The sequence below is a fragment of the Plasmodium yoelii genome, assembly GCF_900002385.2.
Source record: "Plasmodium yoelii strain 17X genome assembly, chromosome: 7".
Lineage (NCBI taxonomy): Eukaryota > Apicomplexa > Aconoidasida > Haemosporida > Plasmodiidae > Plasmodium > Plasmodium yoelii.
The window spans coordinates 997,154-1,017,897 of record NC_036179.2 but is presented as its reverse complement, the minus strand read 5'-3'; the positions used below and the strand labels follow the sequence as shown (position 1 = coordinate 1,017,897).

Below are 20,744 nucleotides of genomic sequence, written 5' to 3'. Positions count from 1 at the left end.
ATGTTATGTGGCCCCTTTCATATTAATGACAACATCCATTTTTTGGTTGCATATTTAAGAATAATCTCGGGATTAATCATACGGAAATGGTAAATATATTTGTTCAACATTTACAAACCAATAAACATTATCAAATTATTCAAAATTAAATACAATATAATGCATAAACCTAACCCGAATATGGGTTCCACAACATAAAAATTATGCAAAAGCATACACAAATACAATAAATATACATATATAACTTTATATTTTATTGATTATATTATTTAATTATTTTTATAAACCCCAAAATTATGATCAAAATTTATTTCCCAATAGACAGTTTCTTAAAATATATAAATCATTATTACTATTCCTGAAATAATTGCTACTCTTCAAATAATATATTAATGATCAGTTTCTTTTTTATCTTTTTATTTTTTTATTTTTTCTCTTAATTTTTGTTTTTGAAATCGTTTCCGAAATTCAAATAACGAATACTAATATAAAAATCGTAAACGAGTTATTTTTTTTTAACGTTTACATATATATAATAATTTTTTTTTAATTCCTTATTATTTACCTTATAAGAAATTCCCAACAAAATTGCTATTGCACCAAATATCGATAAAACTATAAATAATTTGTTTGCTATCGACGAACTTGATGATGCAACTTCAGAATCTTGTACATGATTATCCTCAGAACTATCTAAAGGAGTTTGTGTTTTTTTTATCGGTGGAAGGGATGGAAAATTGTAACTTTTAGAATCATTACATTTCTTTTTAAAATTATCATAATCATTTGATAAAGTAGACCATACTTGATAATAGAGACTACCTTCAGTAATATCAGAATATCCATTAAGTTCTTTATATTTTTCAACAAATTGATTAGCTATTTTCAAATATTCCGTACATTTGGGATCGTGTTCATCAAATTCAGTATACATTTTACATAATAATTTAAATGCATCATAAAATTTAGACATATCATCAAAATTAATATTTAACAAATCCTTTCTTTTATCTATGATTTCCTTAAAATTATTATATTTCAGATTATCTTTTAATATACTATTACAATTAACATCTTTTTTTTTACAATAATAATAATGCGTGTTATCTTCTGTATATTTAGTATAAAAATCATTTAGATCGCTGGTGTTATTATCTGGTTTTAGAGTTAACATATAATTGAACCATATAATAATGTATATAATAAATATGTCAGTTTGTTCTTTGCTTAAATTACTAATCCTGTTAACAATATTTTGTTCAAATAACCATATAAATCCCGCCTTAATTTTATCGGGATTAGTATTGCATTCTTTAGTTTCTGAACTTCCATTAGGGCAATAATTCCTAATATCCCCATTAGCATGAAAGTCGCGATCTGTAGATGTGTTTAATTCATCGGGTAAAAAAATTTTCAAATGATCAAACCTTCCACACTAAGAAAAGATTGAAAAAAGTATAATAAAAATATATGTTAATGAAATTATTATAAAATAAAATTTAATGGATTTTATAGGTAATATAACATCGAAAAATATAAGGAAAAGCAGATTTTATTAAAAAAATTATATACCATGCGATGATCCATTGTAATTTTATTTTGTTTATAATATGTAAACTATGTAACATCATATTATTTTATATATTTTACGCTTAACAAATGATAAAACAATTGAACCATAATGAAAAATTGTCTGTAGTTAAACATGTTATTATTCTTAATATCAATTTAAAGATAATATGGAACAATATATACTTTTATGGTAGATAACTTGCCTTTATTTTGGGGAATGTTTAATCCATTTTTTACCACATGTATATATAATACAATTTTGCATAAATTGTTGTTCTTAATGCCTTTCCGTATAATTCTATAATAAATTTAAAGTAACATTGTAATGAATTTAGGATATATGCTCTTATACATATGCTTTAATATAGAAATTAAACAACGTCATATCTTTTGTTTTAATGATTGTCTTTCAAAAACTTAAATACTGTATAAATCTAAAAAAATAAAAATTATATTATTACTATAACCCTTAAAGTATATAAGTAGTCATTATTTAAAATATATTAAATTTTTATATACTTTCTTCTAATACTATATACCATATTTTATTAAAATTATAGTATTTTCGAATTAAGTTACATGTTCCATTTTCTATGCAAATTAAATAAATTTATATTATTTTTATTTAATATAGATTAATTCATAACCCAATTTAATGAATCCAATAACTTTATTTTTATTCCTATATACTTCAATTTATAAATATACTTTATTGGGTAATTTTATAATATATTTTGCCATCTTTTCCATTCTTTAAAACAACAATTAGCACTAGACCCGTATTTATTAAGTTATTTATAAGCTTAAATAATCCTTTGGATGTAAATAGTTATTAAAATCATACTCAGTAAATATTAAATATTAACATATAAATAACTATTGATGCAAATTTTAAAGTAAATAGAAAACTATGTTTGATTAGATTGTTATATTACTTTTTAAGAGGAGAGAGATAAGATATATTTGCTCTTTTAATATATAAATTTAGATAAATGGTCGCTAAATGTCCTACATAGTTTATTTTATTGTTATAGTTATCAATGTATATACATTCAAATAATTTGTTAAAAATTCTATATTTTATTAATTCTATACTAAAATAATGATAATATAATACATGTTAATATGGAATAACAAAAAGAAATTTAATATGAATTGAGTTTTTAACCCTTTTCCATTGACCCAGTTTTTTAGAATATAAAACCACATATCTCAAATTGAATCTTTAACAAAATATATAATATTGATTCTTTTATAATGTATTATTATGCGTCTTTTCAATAAACTAACATTTAATTATATGAAGTTTCCACAATAAAGCAATATTTTAATATTAGATATTGGTATAATATTTTACTAGTTTATATGTATAGGTAATAATAATAACGATATTATATCTATCAAATTATTTATAATTATTAGAACAAACTATAACATTAAATTTTATTATATACTTATGTTTTTTCATTTAACCATTTTAAAATTTAATTTATTTATACCTCAAAATATAAAATTATAAAATTAATAGTGACTAATCTAATGTTATACCTTATGATAAATAAATTAAAGTGTATAAAGCAACTTCTATTGTTACTAATTAATTTTAATATAAATGTAAAGTAAATACAAAAATATAATAGTAACTACAATTAAAACTTCAAAAATTTGTATATATAGTGCGACTTTTATTGTACTATTAAAAATGTTAGATGCATAAAATATTTTTTATAGATATTGTTTATTGTCGATTTCGATCGATATTTTATGAATATCTATTATTACAGTTCAATTGGATAACATGATTTAAATTAAAATAAATATGATACAAATAATAAGTTTTATTATATAAAATGTTTCATCAAATAAAGAAATATATTGTGTTATTCACGATTCAATATATCCCTGGGTTAAAAAACTTATATAAAGACAATAAGAGTTCTTATGTATAGTTAGCCAAAAATTAGCAATAAAATATATAATGTGAAGTTATAATATTGCCACATTTAATATATATGAACGAATTATATAGAAGTATTATAACTTATGGAAAATATGCTATGCGACTCTGTTCATATTAGCTTATCCCCATTTTTGGTTGCATATTTGGACTTTTGATTTCATCTTGTGATTAAAAATACGGAATGGTACATATATTTAATTAGTGTTCAAATTATAAAAAATTAAATAAAGATATAATATTTAATCCTAACCCAAATATAGGTCCCATAAACACAACCCTGACCTACAACATAAAACTATATAAAAATTACACAACAATTACTTATTTCCAAATAGACAGTTTCTTAACATATATAAATCATTATTGCTATTCCTGGAATAGTCACTACTCTTCGAATCATATATTGATGGTTCATTTTCTTTATTTTTTTAGCTTTTCTCTTAAATGTTGTTTTTGTGATCGTTTCCGAAATCCAAATAACGAATACTAATATAAAATATTAAGAAACGTACGATTTTTTTGTTAACATTTGCATATATTTAATTAAAATAATTTTTAAATTCCTTATTATTTACTTTATATGCAATTCCAAAGAAAATTAGTGTTGCAGAAAATATCGATAAAACTATAATTAATTTATTTACTAGTGATGAGTCTGATAATTTAATGTTAGGACTTGGAGTTTTCGTTGTAATATCTGATTTATTTGGTTCACTCGATGATCCAGTTGCTTTAGTTGCACTAGAATTTTCTACATCAACTATTTTGGGTGTTTTTTTTGTTGGTAATTTAGGACGATCTATTGATGTATTATTATAATCAGTGCCTTTCCCAAAATTATTATAATAATTTGATAAAACATTTAATATTTTATTGTATGAATTGCCTTCATTATTATTATCATCATCATAAAGTTTTTGATATTCATCAGCAAATTTCTTAGCATATTCTGAAGCTTGGCTACTATTTTTATTCGTATAAGCAGTATTTATACTACATAACAATTTAAGTAATTTATAAAATTTAGGCATATTACTAATATTAATATTCATATATTCCTTTGTTTCGTCTATGATTTTCTTATAATTGTTATATTTGTCATCATTAATTTTATGCTTAGAGTACTCCTCGTTATTTTCTATATGACTAGAATAAAAATCGTTTATTGTGTTGATTTTATCAGGTGGCTTTAGGCTTAAAATATAACCTAGCCATATTATAATGCATACTGCATCACTCTTAAGAGTATTGGAATCAGCTGAAAAACCCAATTTAATGAAAAAATAATTAATTAACTGTAAACAGCCAGCGTTAATTTTATCGATATCACTTTCACAATTATTGTGACAGTATTCTTTAAAAAATGTACTTTTAAATTCATATTTAGATTCTTTCAATTCATCGCGAAAAAACTTCCCAACAGTATCAAAATCTCTACACTAAGAAACAATTTTTAAAAATCATATAAAAATATCTATTAAAATGAACGTATTATTAATTTATAGATAATAAAATATCAAAAATATGTAATAACAAACATGTTTATTCAAAAAATTGTATGTACCACTTTACTAATTGACATATTGGAAATTTATTTTTGAACTATAAATTAATACATTATATTAATTTCATATATACTGCATCAAAATAAGGGACATAAACTTGGATTCTCTATATAACAATTATCTGTAGTTAACCACATTTTATTTTTATATTAATTTAAAATTAATGTAAAGTAATAATACAATAGTAACACCATAATAAATTTATATATATATTGTGGAAATTGGCTAATATGCCTTAAGTTGGAGATATTAATATAGTTTGGTCATATATATAACATAATTTATGCTTAAATTCATAATTATTAATAATATCCATTATAAAAACTTAAATAATTTTGTAATGAGTTTAAAAACATCCCCTTATATTTATGTCTCAATATAGAAAAATACAAATTTGTTTCTCATGTTTTAATAAATAGATTTATACCCATGAACCTGTAAATATATAAAAATTAATAAATCAATTATTACTATAATCCTTAAAAGTATATAAATAGTAATTTTAAAAAAAATATTAAATACTTATATACCTGTTTCAAATACTATATACCACGGTTTTATTAAAATTATAATATTTTCCAATTAAGTTACATACTTCATTTTCTATGCAAATTACATAAATTTAATATTGTTTTTAATGAACGTAGATAAATTCTTAATCCATTTTTATGAGTACAATCACTTTATTTTGATTCCTATATATTTCGATTTAGAAGCATTCCTTATTGGGTAATTTTATAATATATTTTGCGTATCGTTTCCACGGTTTAAAGCAACAATTCGTACTGAACCCATATTATGCTATTTTTAATCTTAAATAAGTTTTTAAATGTATATTCTTTTTAAAATTATTCTTATAAAATATTAAATACTAGCATATAAATACTATTGATACAAATTTTAAAGTATAATATAAAACTATACGTGATTAGGTTATTATATTGATCTTTAAGAGGAGAGAGATAAGATATATTTGCTATTTTACTATATAAATTTAAATAAATATTCGTTAAATTTTATGTATTGTTCATTTTATATTATATATTTTACTGATATAGTTATCAATGTATATACATTCAAATAATTTATTAAGAATTCTATATTTTATTAATTCTATGATAAAACAACGACAATATAATATGTATTAATATGGAATAATAAAATGATATTTAACATGAAATTAGTCTTTAACCCTTTCTCCATGAATTCAGATTTTTAGAATATAAAACTACAAATCCCAAATTGGATATTTAATAAATATACAAAAATGATACATTTATAATGTACTATTATGTGTCTTTTTGATAAAATTAATATTTAATTATATGAAGTTTCCACAATAAAATAATATTTCAATATTAGTTATTGGTAGAATATTTTACTAGTTTATATGTTATGCATAAAATAATAACTCTATTTCTATCTATCATATTATTTATAATTATTAGAACAAAATATGAAATTTTATTAATATCTTTATATTTTTATTTTAACTATTTTAAAATATAATTTATTTATACCTCAAAATATAAAGTTTAAAGTTTAAAAATTAATAATGATTGATGTAATGTTATATCTTTGTGGTAAATAAATTAAATCGTATAAAGCAACTTCTATTAATACTAATTAATTTTAATACAAATGTAAAGGAAATACAAAAAGAGAATAGTAACTACAATTAAAACTTAAAAAAATGTTAGAAGCATAATAATATTTTATAGACTATGTTATATTGTCGATTCTCGATCGATATACCATGCGTCTATATTTTATGACTATCTATTATATATTGGTAATATGTTTAATTAGCAATAAAAATATACCCATTAAGCTGAAGGTATATTTTAATATAGAGGAATATTCAATAAGCATCTAATTATAATTTATACTCTGATATATAAAATTATTATATTGTTCGTTTATCAAAATACGATTTAAATTAAAACAAATATGATGCAAATAAGTTTTACTAAATAAAATTTTCATCAAATAAAGAAATGCATTATATATTATGATATGCATAATTCGATATATATCTGGGTTAACAAATCTTATATAATGACAATTATTATATACCAAATATCTATATTAATATATGAAATATAGTTATTTTACATTAACAATATTAAATATATATTAACACTCAATTATATATATTATAAATTATGAAAAAATGTTATACAACCCCATTCATATTATCTTATGTTCCTTTTTGGTTGCATATTTGAACTTCATCTCATGATTAAATATACGGGATAGTACTTATATTTAATTAGCGTTCAAATTATAAAAGATTAAATAAAAATATAATAATTAACTCGAACACGAATATGAGTTCGACAAACACAACTTCAATCCTGATCCACAACATAAAAACTATATAAAAATTATGCAAAATTATGATAAAAATTTATTTATTTTCAAATAGACAATTTTTTAAAATATATCAATCATTATTACTATTCCTGAAATAGTCACTACTCTTTGAATTAAATGTTAATGATTTATTTTCCTTTTTATTTTTTTGATTCTTAACTTGATTTTTTGAAGCCTTTCCCGAAAGTCAAATGATGAACGCTAATATAAAAATAGTAAAAAATAAATGTTAATTTTGTAGTTATAATATATATTTTTAATTTTATGTTTTCATTTTATTTGTTATTTACCTTATATACAATTCCTAAATATATAAGTAATGCACAAAAAATAAATGTCATTGGGATTACTGAAATTTGTATAGATGAATGTCGTATAAGTGATTTTGTTGCTTTTTCTGTTGGAAGAATTGGGAATTTTTTAGAATCTTGAATTTTACTAGCGTGTTTAGTTTTAAAAATATTATAATCAGATGATAAAAAAGACAATATTTGACTATATGGGCTGTTTTCAATATTATAATAATCGTTGAGGTTTGTGTATTCGTTAGAAAAATGAATAGCATTATCTAACAGTGTGTCATGTTTACTCGTTGCAACACTATTATACATGTTACATAATAATTTGAATGCATCATAAAAATAAGACATATCTTTAATATTGATATCCAAAAAATCACTTTTTTTATCTATGATTTCCTTAAGATTTGTACATTTTTTGGCATTAGTTATAATATTAGTATACTTTTCATTATTATCTACATATGCATTATAAAAATCCTTTATTTTGGTGAAATTGTGCTCTGAGCTTTGGTTTAATTTGTAACTTAACCATGAAATAATATATAGAAAAATTGCATTAATATTTTCTTCATTATAACATGTATTTTCCTGTGTATCTCCCTGTGTATCTCCCTGTGTATCTCCCTGTGTACCTCCCTGTGCATCTTCATCTGTAATTTCGTATGTAGAACAAATTTTTTCAAATAACCATAAAAATCCAGCTTTAATTTTATCGAGATTAGTATCGCAGTTTCCATTAGGGCAGTAATTTTTGAAACTACTACTTTTTTTAAACTCAAGTATTGCTTTTTCGCCTAATTCATCGGGTAAATACGTCCTCAAAACAACAAAATTTGAACACTAAGAAACCATTTAAAAAAAATTGATAAAAATATGTATTAAGAAAATGTTATTAAAATAAAACTTAATGAAGTTTATAGGAAATATAATATCAAAAAATGTATATACTATATCGTCTTCCATTATGATGGAATATAATTTATAATCTCTAGGTTAAGGGGGTATCATATTATATATATATATATATACTAAAATAAGTAATACAATTATTTAACCCTATATATAGCAATTGTCTGTATATAAAAATATTTTTATTATCCTTAATTTAAATTTAAAGATAATATGGAACAATATATACTTTTTGGTAGTTAGATAAATTGCCTTATTTGGGGGGGGAGGGGTTGTTTAATACATTTGTTATTATTGTATATATAATACAATTTTGTATAAATTATTATTCTTAATACCTTTACGTATAACTCTATAATAAAATTAAAATATGATTATAATGAATTAAAAATATATCATCTTATAAATATGCTTTAATATAGAACATAAACAACATTATATCTTTTGTTTTAATAAATGGTGTCCCAAAACTAATATACTAAACAAATCGAAACATTTGAGAAATATATTATTTCTATAATCCTTATAATCATATAAATATTCATTTTATAAAACATATTAAATACTTATATACTGTTTCTAATATTATATACTACTGTTTTATTAAAATTATAGTTTTTCCAAATTAAGTTACATGCTCCATTTTCCATGCAAATTGCATAATTTTAATATTGTTTTTATTTAATATAAATAAATTAAAAAATAAATTTAATGCATTAAATAGCTTTAGTTTTATTCCTATATACTTCAATTTAGAAGTATACCTTATTGGGTAATTTTACAATATATTTTAAGCATCTTTTCCACGGTTTAAAACGACAATTAGCACTGAACCCGTATTCATAAGATTAAATAAGACTTTGAATGTATATTGTTTTTAAAATAATACTTAGTAAATATTAAATATATAACATATAAATAGCTATTGATGCAAATTTTAAAGTAAATAGAAAACAATGTTTAATTAGGTTGGTATATTGTTATTTAAGAGGAGAGAAATGAGATATATTTGCTCTTTTAATATATAAATTTCGTTAAATATTGGTTAATGTTCTACATAGTTATTTTTTATATTAAATATTTTATTGTTATAGTTATCAATGTATATACATTCATATAATTTATTAAAAATTCTATATTTTATTAATTCTATGATAAAACAATGATAATATAATACGTGTTAATATGGAATAATAAAATAACATTTAACATGTATTGAATCTTAACCCTTTCTCCATTTATCCATATTTTTAGAATATAAAACTACAAATGTCAAATTGGATATTAAATAATAATATAACATTGATACCTTTATAATGTATTATCATATGTCTTTTCGAAAAAAATATTATTTAATTATATGAAAGTTTCACAATAAACCGATATTTCAATATTAGTTATTATTATAACATTTTACTAGTTTATATGTATAGTAATATAATAATAATGCAATATATTTATCGTATTATTTATAATTATTATAATAAAATATGATATTAAGTTTTATTAATATACTTATATTTTATGTTTTAGCTATTTTAAAATATAATTTATTTATACTTCAAAACTATAAAGTTTAAAAAATAATAGTGATTAATCTATTATTATATCTTTATAATAAATAAATTAATATATATGAAACTATTTCTATCAATATAAATTAGAACATTAACATAAATGTTAAGTGTTGAAATGAAAAAAGTGAGTATTATATATATTTATAAATTTATTATATATATACTTATAGTGTATTTTTTATGTATTACTAAAAATTTTAGATGCATAAAATGCCTTTTATAGATAACGTTGTATTATCGAATATCGATCAATATTTTATGAATATATATGATTACAATCAGTTGGATAACATGATTTAAATTAAAATCAATATGGCACAAATAATAAGTTTTACTAAATAAAATATTTCACCAAATAAATAAACATATTATGATATGCATAATTCAATATAGCTCTGGGTTATCAAGGCTTATATAATAGACAATTATTATATAGAAAATATTTATATTAATATTTGTAATATATTTATTTTAATCATATTAAATCGGCATGAACACTCAGTTGTATATATCATAACTTATAAAGTATGTTATGTAACCCCTTTCATATTAATGGAAGTACCCATTTGGGGGGTACACATTTTGAACTTCATCTCGTGATTAAACATACGGGATGGTACATATATTAAATTAGTGCTCAAGTTATAAAAAATTAAATAAAAATATAATACTTAACCCTAACCCGACTGTGGATTCTACAACCACAGTATCAACCCTGACCCATAACATAAAAACTATATAAAATTATGACAAAAAATTATTTATTTCCAAATAGATAGTTTCTTAGATATATCAATCATTATTACTATTCCTGAGATAGTTACTACTCTTCGAATCATATATTATGATTCATTTTCTTCATGTTTTTAGCTTTTCTCTTAAATGTTTTTGAGATCGTTTCCGAAATCCGAATAACGAATACTAATATAAAAATTAAAAAAAATGTATAATTTATTTATATTCACAAATTACTCACTGCTGAATATATTTTTTAATTGACTTATTATTTACCTTATATGCAATTCCTAATAAAATTAATGTTACAACCAATACAAATGGAATTGAAATTAATTTGTTTATTGTCAATGAACTTGATAGTGTCGTTTCAGAATCTAATACATCAGTTTCAGAATCTGATACTTTAGTTTCAGAAATTGCTGTTGATGTTCCACTCATGAGACCATCCATTTGTGTTTCATTAGAACCTGGTTCAGAAACATGTGTTTTTTTTTCCGTTATAAGTTTGGGATGTAATTTTTTTATATGACTATAAATACTTTGCTCTCCGTAAGAAGTATAATCATTTGATAATATAGACAATATTTTATTATATGAATTTCCTTCAACATTATTATCATTATCATTAAAAAGCTTTTGATATTCACCAACAAATTCATTAGCATGTTTTAAATATGTTTCACCATTGTCTTTTTTACCAGCATTATTAATCATATTGCATAAAATTTTAAATAAATCATAAAGTTTGGACATATTTTCATTAGAAATATTTACCAATTCTTCTTTTTTATTTATAAGATCATTATAACTACTATAACTATCAACACCATCTATATGATTATTATACTCATCGGTATTCTTCATATGTTTATTGTAAAATTCATTTAGATTTGGAAATTCTGTATTTAACTTTTTATTTAATTTATAGCCTAACCATATCATAATGTATACAACAATATCAGTCTTGCCATCTGCATCATACATAAATTTTTCATTATCCCCATACAATTTATTAAATAACCATAAACATCCAGCATCAATTTTATTGATATAGCTGTCACATTTTCCTTTAGGACAGTAACTCTTGAGCATTCCAGTTGCAAAATTATAATTTCCAGATTCACTTAAATCATCGGAAAAGAACTTCCACATACTTTCAAACTCTCCACACTAAGAAACAATTTTAAAAAATCATATAAAAATGTCTATTAAAATGAACTTATTATTAGTTTATAGATAATACAATATAAAAAATGTGTAATAGCAAACAGTTTTATTCAAGAAAATGTATGTACCACTCTACTAGTCAACATATTGGAAATTTATTTTTGAACTATAAATTAAGTACATCATATTAATTTCATATATACTACATCAAAATAGGGTACGTAAAATTATATTCTTTATATAAAAATTATCTGTAGTTAACCACATTTTATTTTTAGTATTAATTTAAAATTATTGTAAAGTAATAATACAATAGTAACATCATAGTAAGTTTATATATAATTTATTGGAATTGGCTAAACTGCCTTAAATTGGAGATATATATTTTGGTCATATGTATAACATAATTTATGCTTAAATTTATGATTATTAATAATATCCATTATAAAAACTTAAATAATTTTGTAATGAGTTTAAAAACATCCCCTTATATTTATGTCTCAATATAGAAAAATACAATTTTTTCTCTCATGTTTTAATAAATATATTTATATCCATAAACCTGTAATTATATAAAAATTAATTAATCTATTATTAGTATATTTTTTAAAAGTATATAAATAGTCATTTTTTAAAAGTATATTAAATATTTATATACTTGTTTCTAATATTATATTACCACTGTTTTATTAAAATTGTAGTATTTTCAAATTAAGTTATTTTACTTACATCTATATGCAAATTATATAATTTTAATATTGTTTTTATTTAATATAGATAAATTAAAAAATAATTTTAATGCATTAAATAGATTTATTTTTATTTCTATATACTTCAATTTGAAATATACCTATTGAGTAATTTTATAATATATTTTACGCATCTTTTCCACAGTTTATAACAATAATTAGCACTGGGACCGTATTCATATGCTTAAATAAGACTTTGAATGCATGATGTTTTTAAAATAATATCTATTAAATATTAAATATATAACATATAAATAAGTATTAATGCAAATTTTAAAGTATAATAAAAAACTATGTTTAATTAGGTTGTTATATTTTCCTTTAAGAGGAGAGAGATAAGATATATTTTCTCTTTTAATATATAAATTTAGAAAATTTGTCTACATAGTTGATTTATCTTATACATTTTATAGTTATTAATGTATATGTATTCAAGTAGTTTATTAATATTCTATATTTTATTAATTCTATGATAAAACAATGATAATATAATACGTGTTAATATGGAATAATAAAATAACATTTAACATGCATTGAATCTTAACCCTTTCTCCATTTATCCATATTTTTAGAATAAAAAACCACATATCCCAAATTGAGTTTTTAACAAAATATATAACATTGATACCTTTATAATGTATTATTATGCGTCTTTTAGATAATATTAATATTTAATTATATGAAGGTTTTATAATAAAACAATATTTTAATATTAATTATTGGTATTTTATTAGATTATATGTATAGGCGTATAATAATAACTCTAGTTTTATCTATCATATTATTTATAATTATTATAACAAAAGATGACATTTTATTAACATTCTTATATTTTGTTTTTTAACTATTTTAAAGTGTAATTTATTTATACTTCAAAACTATAAAGTTTTAAAATTAATAGTGATTAATCTAATATTATACCTTTATAGCAAATAAATTAATGTATATAGAACTATTTTTATTATTTGAGTTTAAAAATTTATCATAAACGCAAAGTGTTGAAATGGGTAAGTGGATATTATATATATTTGTAATTTATAAATTTATTATACATATATCTATAGTGTATTTTTATTGTATTATTAAAAATTTTATATGCATAATAATATTTTATAGACAATGTTATATTGTCGATTCTCGATCGATATTCACGCATCTATATTTTATGGCTATATATTATATATTGGTAATATGTTTAATTAGTATTAAAAATATACCCATTAACCTGAAGGCATATTATAATGTAGATGAATATTCAAAATGAATTTTATTATAATTCATACCCTGATGTATAGATTACTATATAGTTCATTTGGATAACACGATTTAAATTAAAATAAATATGATACAAATAATAAGTTTTACTAAATAAAATGTTTTATCAAATAAAGAAATGCATTATATATTATGATATGCATAATTCGATATATATCTGGGCTAACAAGTCTTATATAATGACAATTATTATATAGCAAATATATATATTTATATATGAAATATAGTTATTTTACTTTAACAATATTAAATATATATTAACACTCAATTATATATATTATAAATTATTAACAAATGTTATACAATCCCATTCATATTATCTTATGTTCCTTTTTGGTTGCATATTTGAACTTTTGAACGTCATATAGTAATTAAACAAACGGAGTAGTATATATATTTAATTAGTGTTCAAATTATAAAAGATTAAATAAAGATATAATACTTAACTTGAACACGAATATGAATTCGACAAACACAGCTTCAATCCTGATCCACAACATAAAAACTATATAAAAATTATGCAAAATTATGATAAAAATTTATTTATTTTCAAATAGACAGTTTTTTAAAATATATCAATCATTATTACTATTCCTGAAATAGTCACTACTCTTTGAATCATATATTAATGAATTATTTTCCTTTTTATTTTTTTGATTCTTAAATTGAGTTTTTGAAGCCTTTCCCGAAAGTCAAATGATGAACGCTAATATAAAAATAGTAAAAAATAAATGTTAATTTTGTAGTTATAATATATATTTTTTATTTTATATATTCATTTGATTTTATTTACCTTATACATAATTCCTAAATATATAAGTAATGCAACAAAAATAAATGTCATTGGGATTACTGAAATTTGTATAGATGAATGTCGTATAAGTGATTTTGTTGCTTTTTCTGTTGGAAGAATTGGGAATTTTTTAGAATTATCAATCTTGCTAGCATTTTTAGTTGTAAAAGTATTATAATCAGTTGATAAAAAAGACAATATTTGACTATATGGGCTGTTTTCAATATTATAATAATCGTTGATCTCTGTATATTCGTTAAAAAAATTAATAGCATTATCTAACAGTGTGTCATGTTTACTCGTTGCAACACTATTATACATGTTACATAATGATTTGAATGCATCATAAAAATCAGACATATCTTTAATATTAATATCCAACAAATCACTTTTTTGATCTATGATTTCCTTAAGATTTGTACACTTTTGGGCATTAGTTATAAGATCGTTATACTCTGTGTTATCATTTACATATGCATTATAAAAATCCTTTATTTTGGTGAAATTGTGCTCTGAGCTTTGATTTAATTTGTAACTTAACCATGAAATAATATATAGAAAAATTGCATTAATATTTTTTTCATTATAACATGTATTTTCGTGTGTACCTCCCTGTCCATCTTCATCTGTAATTTCGTATTTAGAACAATTTTTTTCAAATAACCATAAAAATCCAGCTTTAATTTTATCGAGATTAGTATCGCAGTTTCCATTAGGGCAGTATTTTTTGAGACTACTACTTTTTTTAAAATCAATTTTTGCGCTTTCGCCTAATTTATCGGGTAAATACATCCTCAAAACAACAAAGTTTCCACACTAAGAAACCATTTAAAAAAAAATTGATAAAAATATGTATTAAGAAAATGTTATTAAAATAAAACTTAATGAAGTTTATAGGAAATATAATATCAAAAAATGTATATACTATATCGTCTTCCATTATGATGGAATATAATTTATAATCTCTAGGTTAAGGGGGTATCATATTATATATATATATATATATATATACTAAAATAAGTAATACAATTATTTAACCCTATATATAGCAATTATCTGTAGATAAAAATATTTTGATTATTCTTAATTTAAATTTAAAGATAATATGGAACAATATATACTTTTTGGCAGTTAGATAAATTGCCTTATTTGGGGGGATTGTTTAATACATTTGTTATTATTGTATATATAATACAATTTTGTATAAATTATTATTCTTAATACCTTTACGTATAACTCTATAATAAAATTAAAATATGATTATAATGAATTAAAAATATATCATCTTATAAATATGCTTTAATATAGAACATAAACAACATCATATCTTTTGTTTTAATAGATGGTGTCCCAAAACTAATATACTAAACAAATCGAAACATTTGAGAAATATATTATTTCTATAATCCTTATAAGCATATGAATACTCATTTTATAAAAAATATTAAATACTTATATACTGTTTCTAATATTATATACTACTGTTTTATTAAAATTATAGTTTTTCCAAATTAAGTTACATGCTCCATTTTCTATGAAATTGCATAATTTTAATATTGTTTTTATTTAATATAAATAAATTTGTAATTCATTTTAATAAGTCTTATACCACGATTTTTATTCCTATATACTTCAATTTAGAAGTATACCTTATTGGGTAGTTTTACAATATATTTTAAGCATCTTTTCCACGGTTTAAAACGACAATTAGCACTGAACCCGTATTCATAAGATTAAATAAGACTTTGAATGTATATTGTTTTTAAAATAATACTTAGTAAATATTAAATATATAACATATAAATAACTATTGATGCAAATTTAAGTGTAATAGAAAACTATGTGTTATTAGGTTGTTATATTGTCCTTTAAGAGGAGAGAGATAAGGGAAGTATGTTTTTTTAAGACAAAGATGTAGCCATATAAAATTTACTTATTATACATAGTTTAATTATCCCTTATATTTTCTACCATTAAAGCTTCCAATTCATTTATATATTAAAATTAATCATTAAAAATAGCTTATAATTATTAATATTATTTTGCTTGGTAGTGTTAATTCTAACATTATCGCATTAATGTATACTTAAATAAATGTTGTAATATTTCATTTTATCTTTCATGTATACAATTTTAGTCTTATCCTTTTAATCATATATATAATGAATTTATATTCATGTAGTGTATCAAATTAACATAATATATTTTTTCCTATTTAATACTTTTTCTATTGTTATTACTATTATTATTGTTACTGCTATATAACTGTATAGTACAACGAAATACTTAATGTGCTTAATAAAAATACTTTAAATCAATGTATAATATTTCCTCGTTTCATCGTTTTTAAATTATTTTAGAACATATATTATATTTCGTAAAAATATTATATTTGTGAATTTGTATGTATATATATAATAACCTAATAAAAATATTATTAGTTCAAATTAATTATTGCATACTTTTTCTATATACTTTGCATTAATATATAATTGTATATGTTTCCAAATTTGACATATTTCAGCTTTAGTCATTTATACAATATTATATATATATTAGAACAATAACGTTAATTTTATATACCTAGTTGTTTATAAGTATTATGACAAACTATAACATTAAATTTTATTATATACTTATATTTTATTTTTTTATCTATTTTAAAATATAATTTATATATATTTCAAAACTATAAAGTTTAAAAATTAAAGTGACTAATATAAAATTATACCTTTATAGTAAGTAAATTAATGTGTATAGAGTTATTTATATTATTTGAATTTAAAACTTTAGCATAAAATTATACTGTATATAATCGAAAGTTAAAATGATAGTATGCCTATATTTATAATGTATTTTTTATGTATTACTAAAAATGTTAGATGCATAAAATGCCTTTTATAGATAACGTTGTATTGTAGAATATCGATCGATATTTTATGATTACCTATTATATATTAGTAGTGTGTTTAATTAATATTAATTAAATACATATTAACCTGGAGGTATATTATATTGTAGACAATTATTCAAAATGAATCTAATTATAATTTATACTATGATATATAATATTATTATACTATTTGGTTATCAAAATACGATTTAAATTAAATAAATATGATACAAATAATAAGTTTTACTAAATAAATATTTTCACAGAATATAGAAATGCAGTATATATTATGATATGCATAATTCAATATACCCCTTGATTAACAAGTTTTATATAATAAATAATAAGGGTTATATATATAGTTATCCAAAAATTAGCAATAAAATGTGATGTTATAATATTTCCACATTTAATATATATGAATGAATTAGACATAACTATTATAACTTATAAAATATATTATGTAGCCCCTTTTTTGGTTGCATATTTGGGCTTCATTTATAGATTAAACATACAGAAATGGTAAATATATCTGATAAACATTTACAACCCAATAAATATTATCAAATTATAAAAATTTAAATAAAGATATAACCCAAAACATAGATTCCATAATACAGAACCCTGACCAAAAATACATGTTCCCAATACACAACTCTAAACTCTGAACTCACAAAACCATTATATACAAATTTAATTAAAGAATAATTTAATAAGAAAAAACACATATATAATATATAAAATTTTAAATTAATTTATTATTTTATTTGAGTTTTATTTAAAAAAAATAAAAAACAACAAAATTACGTTAATGAATATAAACATACAACAAAATTACGTTAATGAATATAAACATACAACAAGATTACGTTAATGAATATAAAAATACATCAAAATTACGTCGGAAATTATAAAAATACAATAAAATAATTAATTAAGCATGCTTAATATACATTTTTTTTTAATTTTATGTTTGAACTTTTGTTTTTCCGTCTATTATACTTTTTAGTTTAGCTTTTGTTTTACCTTTTTTATATTTTCTTTTATTTTGCTTGTTATTTCACCTTCATTACTATTTCCCAAATTACTAATCCAATCAATAACTTTTTTTAAAACATCTTCATTTCCTGACTCTAACGTTGTAGAATGATTCAAGCCATCAACAATATATAATTCTGATCCTTTAGCATCTACTTTATTATAATATGATTCTGACCCTTTATAATAACAAATACCGTCGTCTTTTGAATGGACTAATAACACAGGAACGTCTTTTGGGGAATCTTTAACATTATCAAACAATTTACGCATTGTTTTTGCAAGTTCATGTAAATATTTAAATGTTATTCCATCATTACTTCTATATTTATCATATTTAAATACATTTTCAATAAATTTGGAAGTTTTATATGGAAATTCTGCCACCGTTTTTGCATACGGTGCAAGATATGACAAGATTTTTGTTATAGGTAAATAAATATGATTAAATATAAATGATCCTGGTTGTCCTATCATTCTGAGTCCTAACATTCCTGATAATGATACGCAACCTCTAATATTTAATTTATCTAAATGATAATATCTTTTAACTTTACCATTATTTTTGGTATTGTCATTGGAATTATTACTGGTGCTATCATTGGAATTATTTTGGGTACTATCATTGGAGTCATTTTGGGTACTATCATTGGAATTATTTTCGGTACTATCATTGGAACTATCGTTTATATTATCATTGGAACCATCGTTTATACTATCATTGGAACCATCGTTTATACTATCATTTGAACTATCGATGATAGTGTCATTGGAACCATCGTTTGTACTATCATTAGAACCATCGTTTGTACTATCATTGGAATCATCATTTGTACTATCATTGGAATCATCGTTTGTAATATCATTGGAACCATCGTTTGTACTATCATTTGAACTATCGATGATAGTGTCATTGGAATTGCTATTGGTACTAACTTTTTTACTTCTACTAGTACTACCCTTGGAATTATTGCTGGAACTAACTTTTTTACTTCTACTCCTACCAAGCTTGGGGTGAACAGTTGCACTATCACTTGTATTAGCGCTAGAAATACCAGGCTCATCATTTTTAGAATCCGTAATGCAACGTTTATCCGAAATATGTTTTACAGAATTATCATTAAAAGCATTCATATAACACATATCATTAATCATATCTTCTACCATATCATTGTCAATTTCATTAACATTAGTAGAATTATCTAACATGATGTTACATTTTTTGTAGTTATTTTCCTCTCCAGCATTAATGTTATCTTCTTTTTCTTTCCTTAATAATTGTAATATTCTTAAAGCAATACTTCCTCCCATCGAATGTCCAATAATGTACATAGGAAGTCTTTTTTTTTTAGTTGTTACTATATCATTAGATTCATCATCCATTTGACTTTCATTTGATATTTCATCTTGAATGTGATTCATATATTGTATTACATCATCAACTAAATCATCAAAACTATTAGCACTTCCTCTTATATTTTTCCATGCTTCTGATTCCCCATGCCCTTGTAAATCTAGTGCATATACTGAATAACCATTCTGATTAAATTTTTCAATCCAACTATCTTTATAAATATAATAATTATTATTGTCTACTATTAGCCCTTCATCATTATTTGTCATTTGTATATTTATTCTCATAAAAGTTAATCTAGTATGAGATTTTAGTCCATGTATTAACAATATAATTCCTATAGCATTTTTAACAAGCCACCCATATGTTTTTAAAAGTAAACCATTCTTGTTACAGAACCAACTTATCTTAGGATTGCCATCTAAATCACATATTGTATCTCTTGATTCATCATTATTCAATTCAATTTCCTCCAT

At 21.2% G+C, this 20,744-nt stretch overlaps 6 protein-coding genes across 6 annotated transcripts; all 6 read right to left on the bottom strand.

Annotated features, from left to right (window-relative positions):
- Positions 1 to 416: 416 nt before the first annotated feature.
- PY17X_0722700 (PIR protein) lies at positions 417 to 1,587 on the bottom strand (the record flags this gene model as incomplete). Its single annotated transcript, XM_022955603.1, has 3 exons — positions 417 to 482; positions 566 to 1,435; positions 1,573 to 1,587. 3 exons carry the CDS (start codon positions 1,585 to 1,587, stop codon positions 417 to 419), a joined length of 951 nt encoding a protein of 316 aa, XP_022811860.1.
- Positions 1,588 to 3,952: 2,365 nt separating this feature from the next.
- PY17X_0722600 (uncharacterized protein) lies at positions 3,953 to 5,114 on the bottom strand (the record flags this gene model as incomplete). The annotated part of the gene is made up of 3 exons (XM_722434.1): positions 3,953 to 4,018; positions 4,108 to 4,971; positions 5,097 to 5,114. The coding sequence occupies 3 exons, from the start codon at positions 5,112 to 5,114 to the stop codon at positions 3,953 to 3,955; spliced, it is 948 nt and encodes a 315-aa protein (XP_727527.1).
- A 2,429-nt stretch (positions 5,115 to 7,543) lies between these two features.
- Positions 7,544 to 8,738, bottom strand: PY17X_0722500 (PIR protein; the record flags this gene model as incomplete). Its single annotated transcript, XM_022955601.1, has 3 exons — positions 7,544 to 7,648; positions 7,764 to 8,615; positions 8,724 to 8,738. 3 exons carry the CDS (start codon positions 8,736 to 8,738, stop codon positions 7,544 to 7,546), a joined length of 972 nt encoding a protein of 323 aa, XP_022811859.1.
- A 2,381-nt stretch (positions 8,739 to 11,119) lies between these two features.
- PY17X_0722400 (PIR protein) lies at positions 11,120 to 12,312 on the bottom strand (the record flags this gene model as incomplete). Its single annotated transcript, XM_022955600.1, has 3 exons — positions 11,120 to 11,182; positions 11,273 to 12,169; positions 12,295 to 12,312. 3 exons carry the CDS (start codon positions 12,310 to 12,312, stop codon positions 11,120 to 11,122), a joined length of 978 nt encoding a protein of 325 aa, XP_022811858.1.
- Positions 12,313 to 14,765: 2,453 nt separating this feature from the next.
- Positions 14,766 to 15,923, bottom strand: PY17X_0722300 (PIR protein; the record flags this gene model as incomplete). The annotated part of the gene is made up of 3 exons (XM_022955599.1): positions 14,766 to 14,870; positions 14,984 to 15,799; positions 15,909 to 15,923. 3 exons carry the CDS (start codon positions 15,921 to 15,923, stop codon positions 14,766 to 14,768), a joined length of 936 nt encoding a protein of 311 aa, XP_022811857.1.
- A 2,958-nt stretch (positions 15,924 to 18,881) lies between these two features.
- PY17X_0722200 (lysophospholipase, putative) lies at positions 18,882 to 20,744 on the bottom strand (the record flags this gene model as incomplete). The annotated part of the gene is made up of 1 exon (XM_720783.2): positions 18,882 to 20,744. One exon carries the CDS (start codon positions 20,742 to 20,744, stop codon positions 18,882 to 18,884), a length of 1,863 nt encoding a protein of 620 aa, XP_725876.2.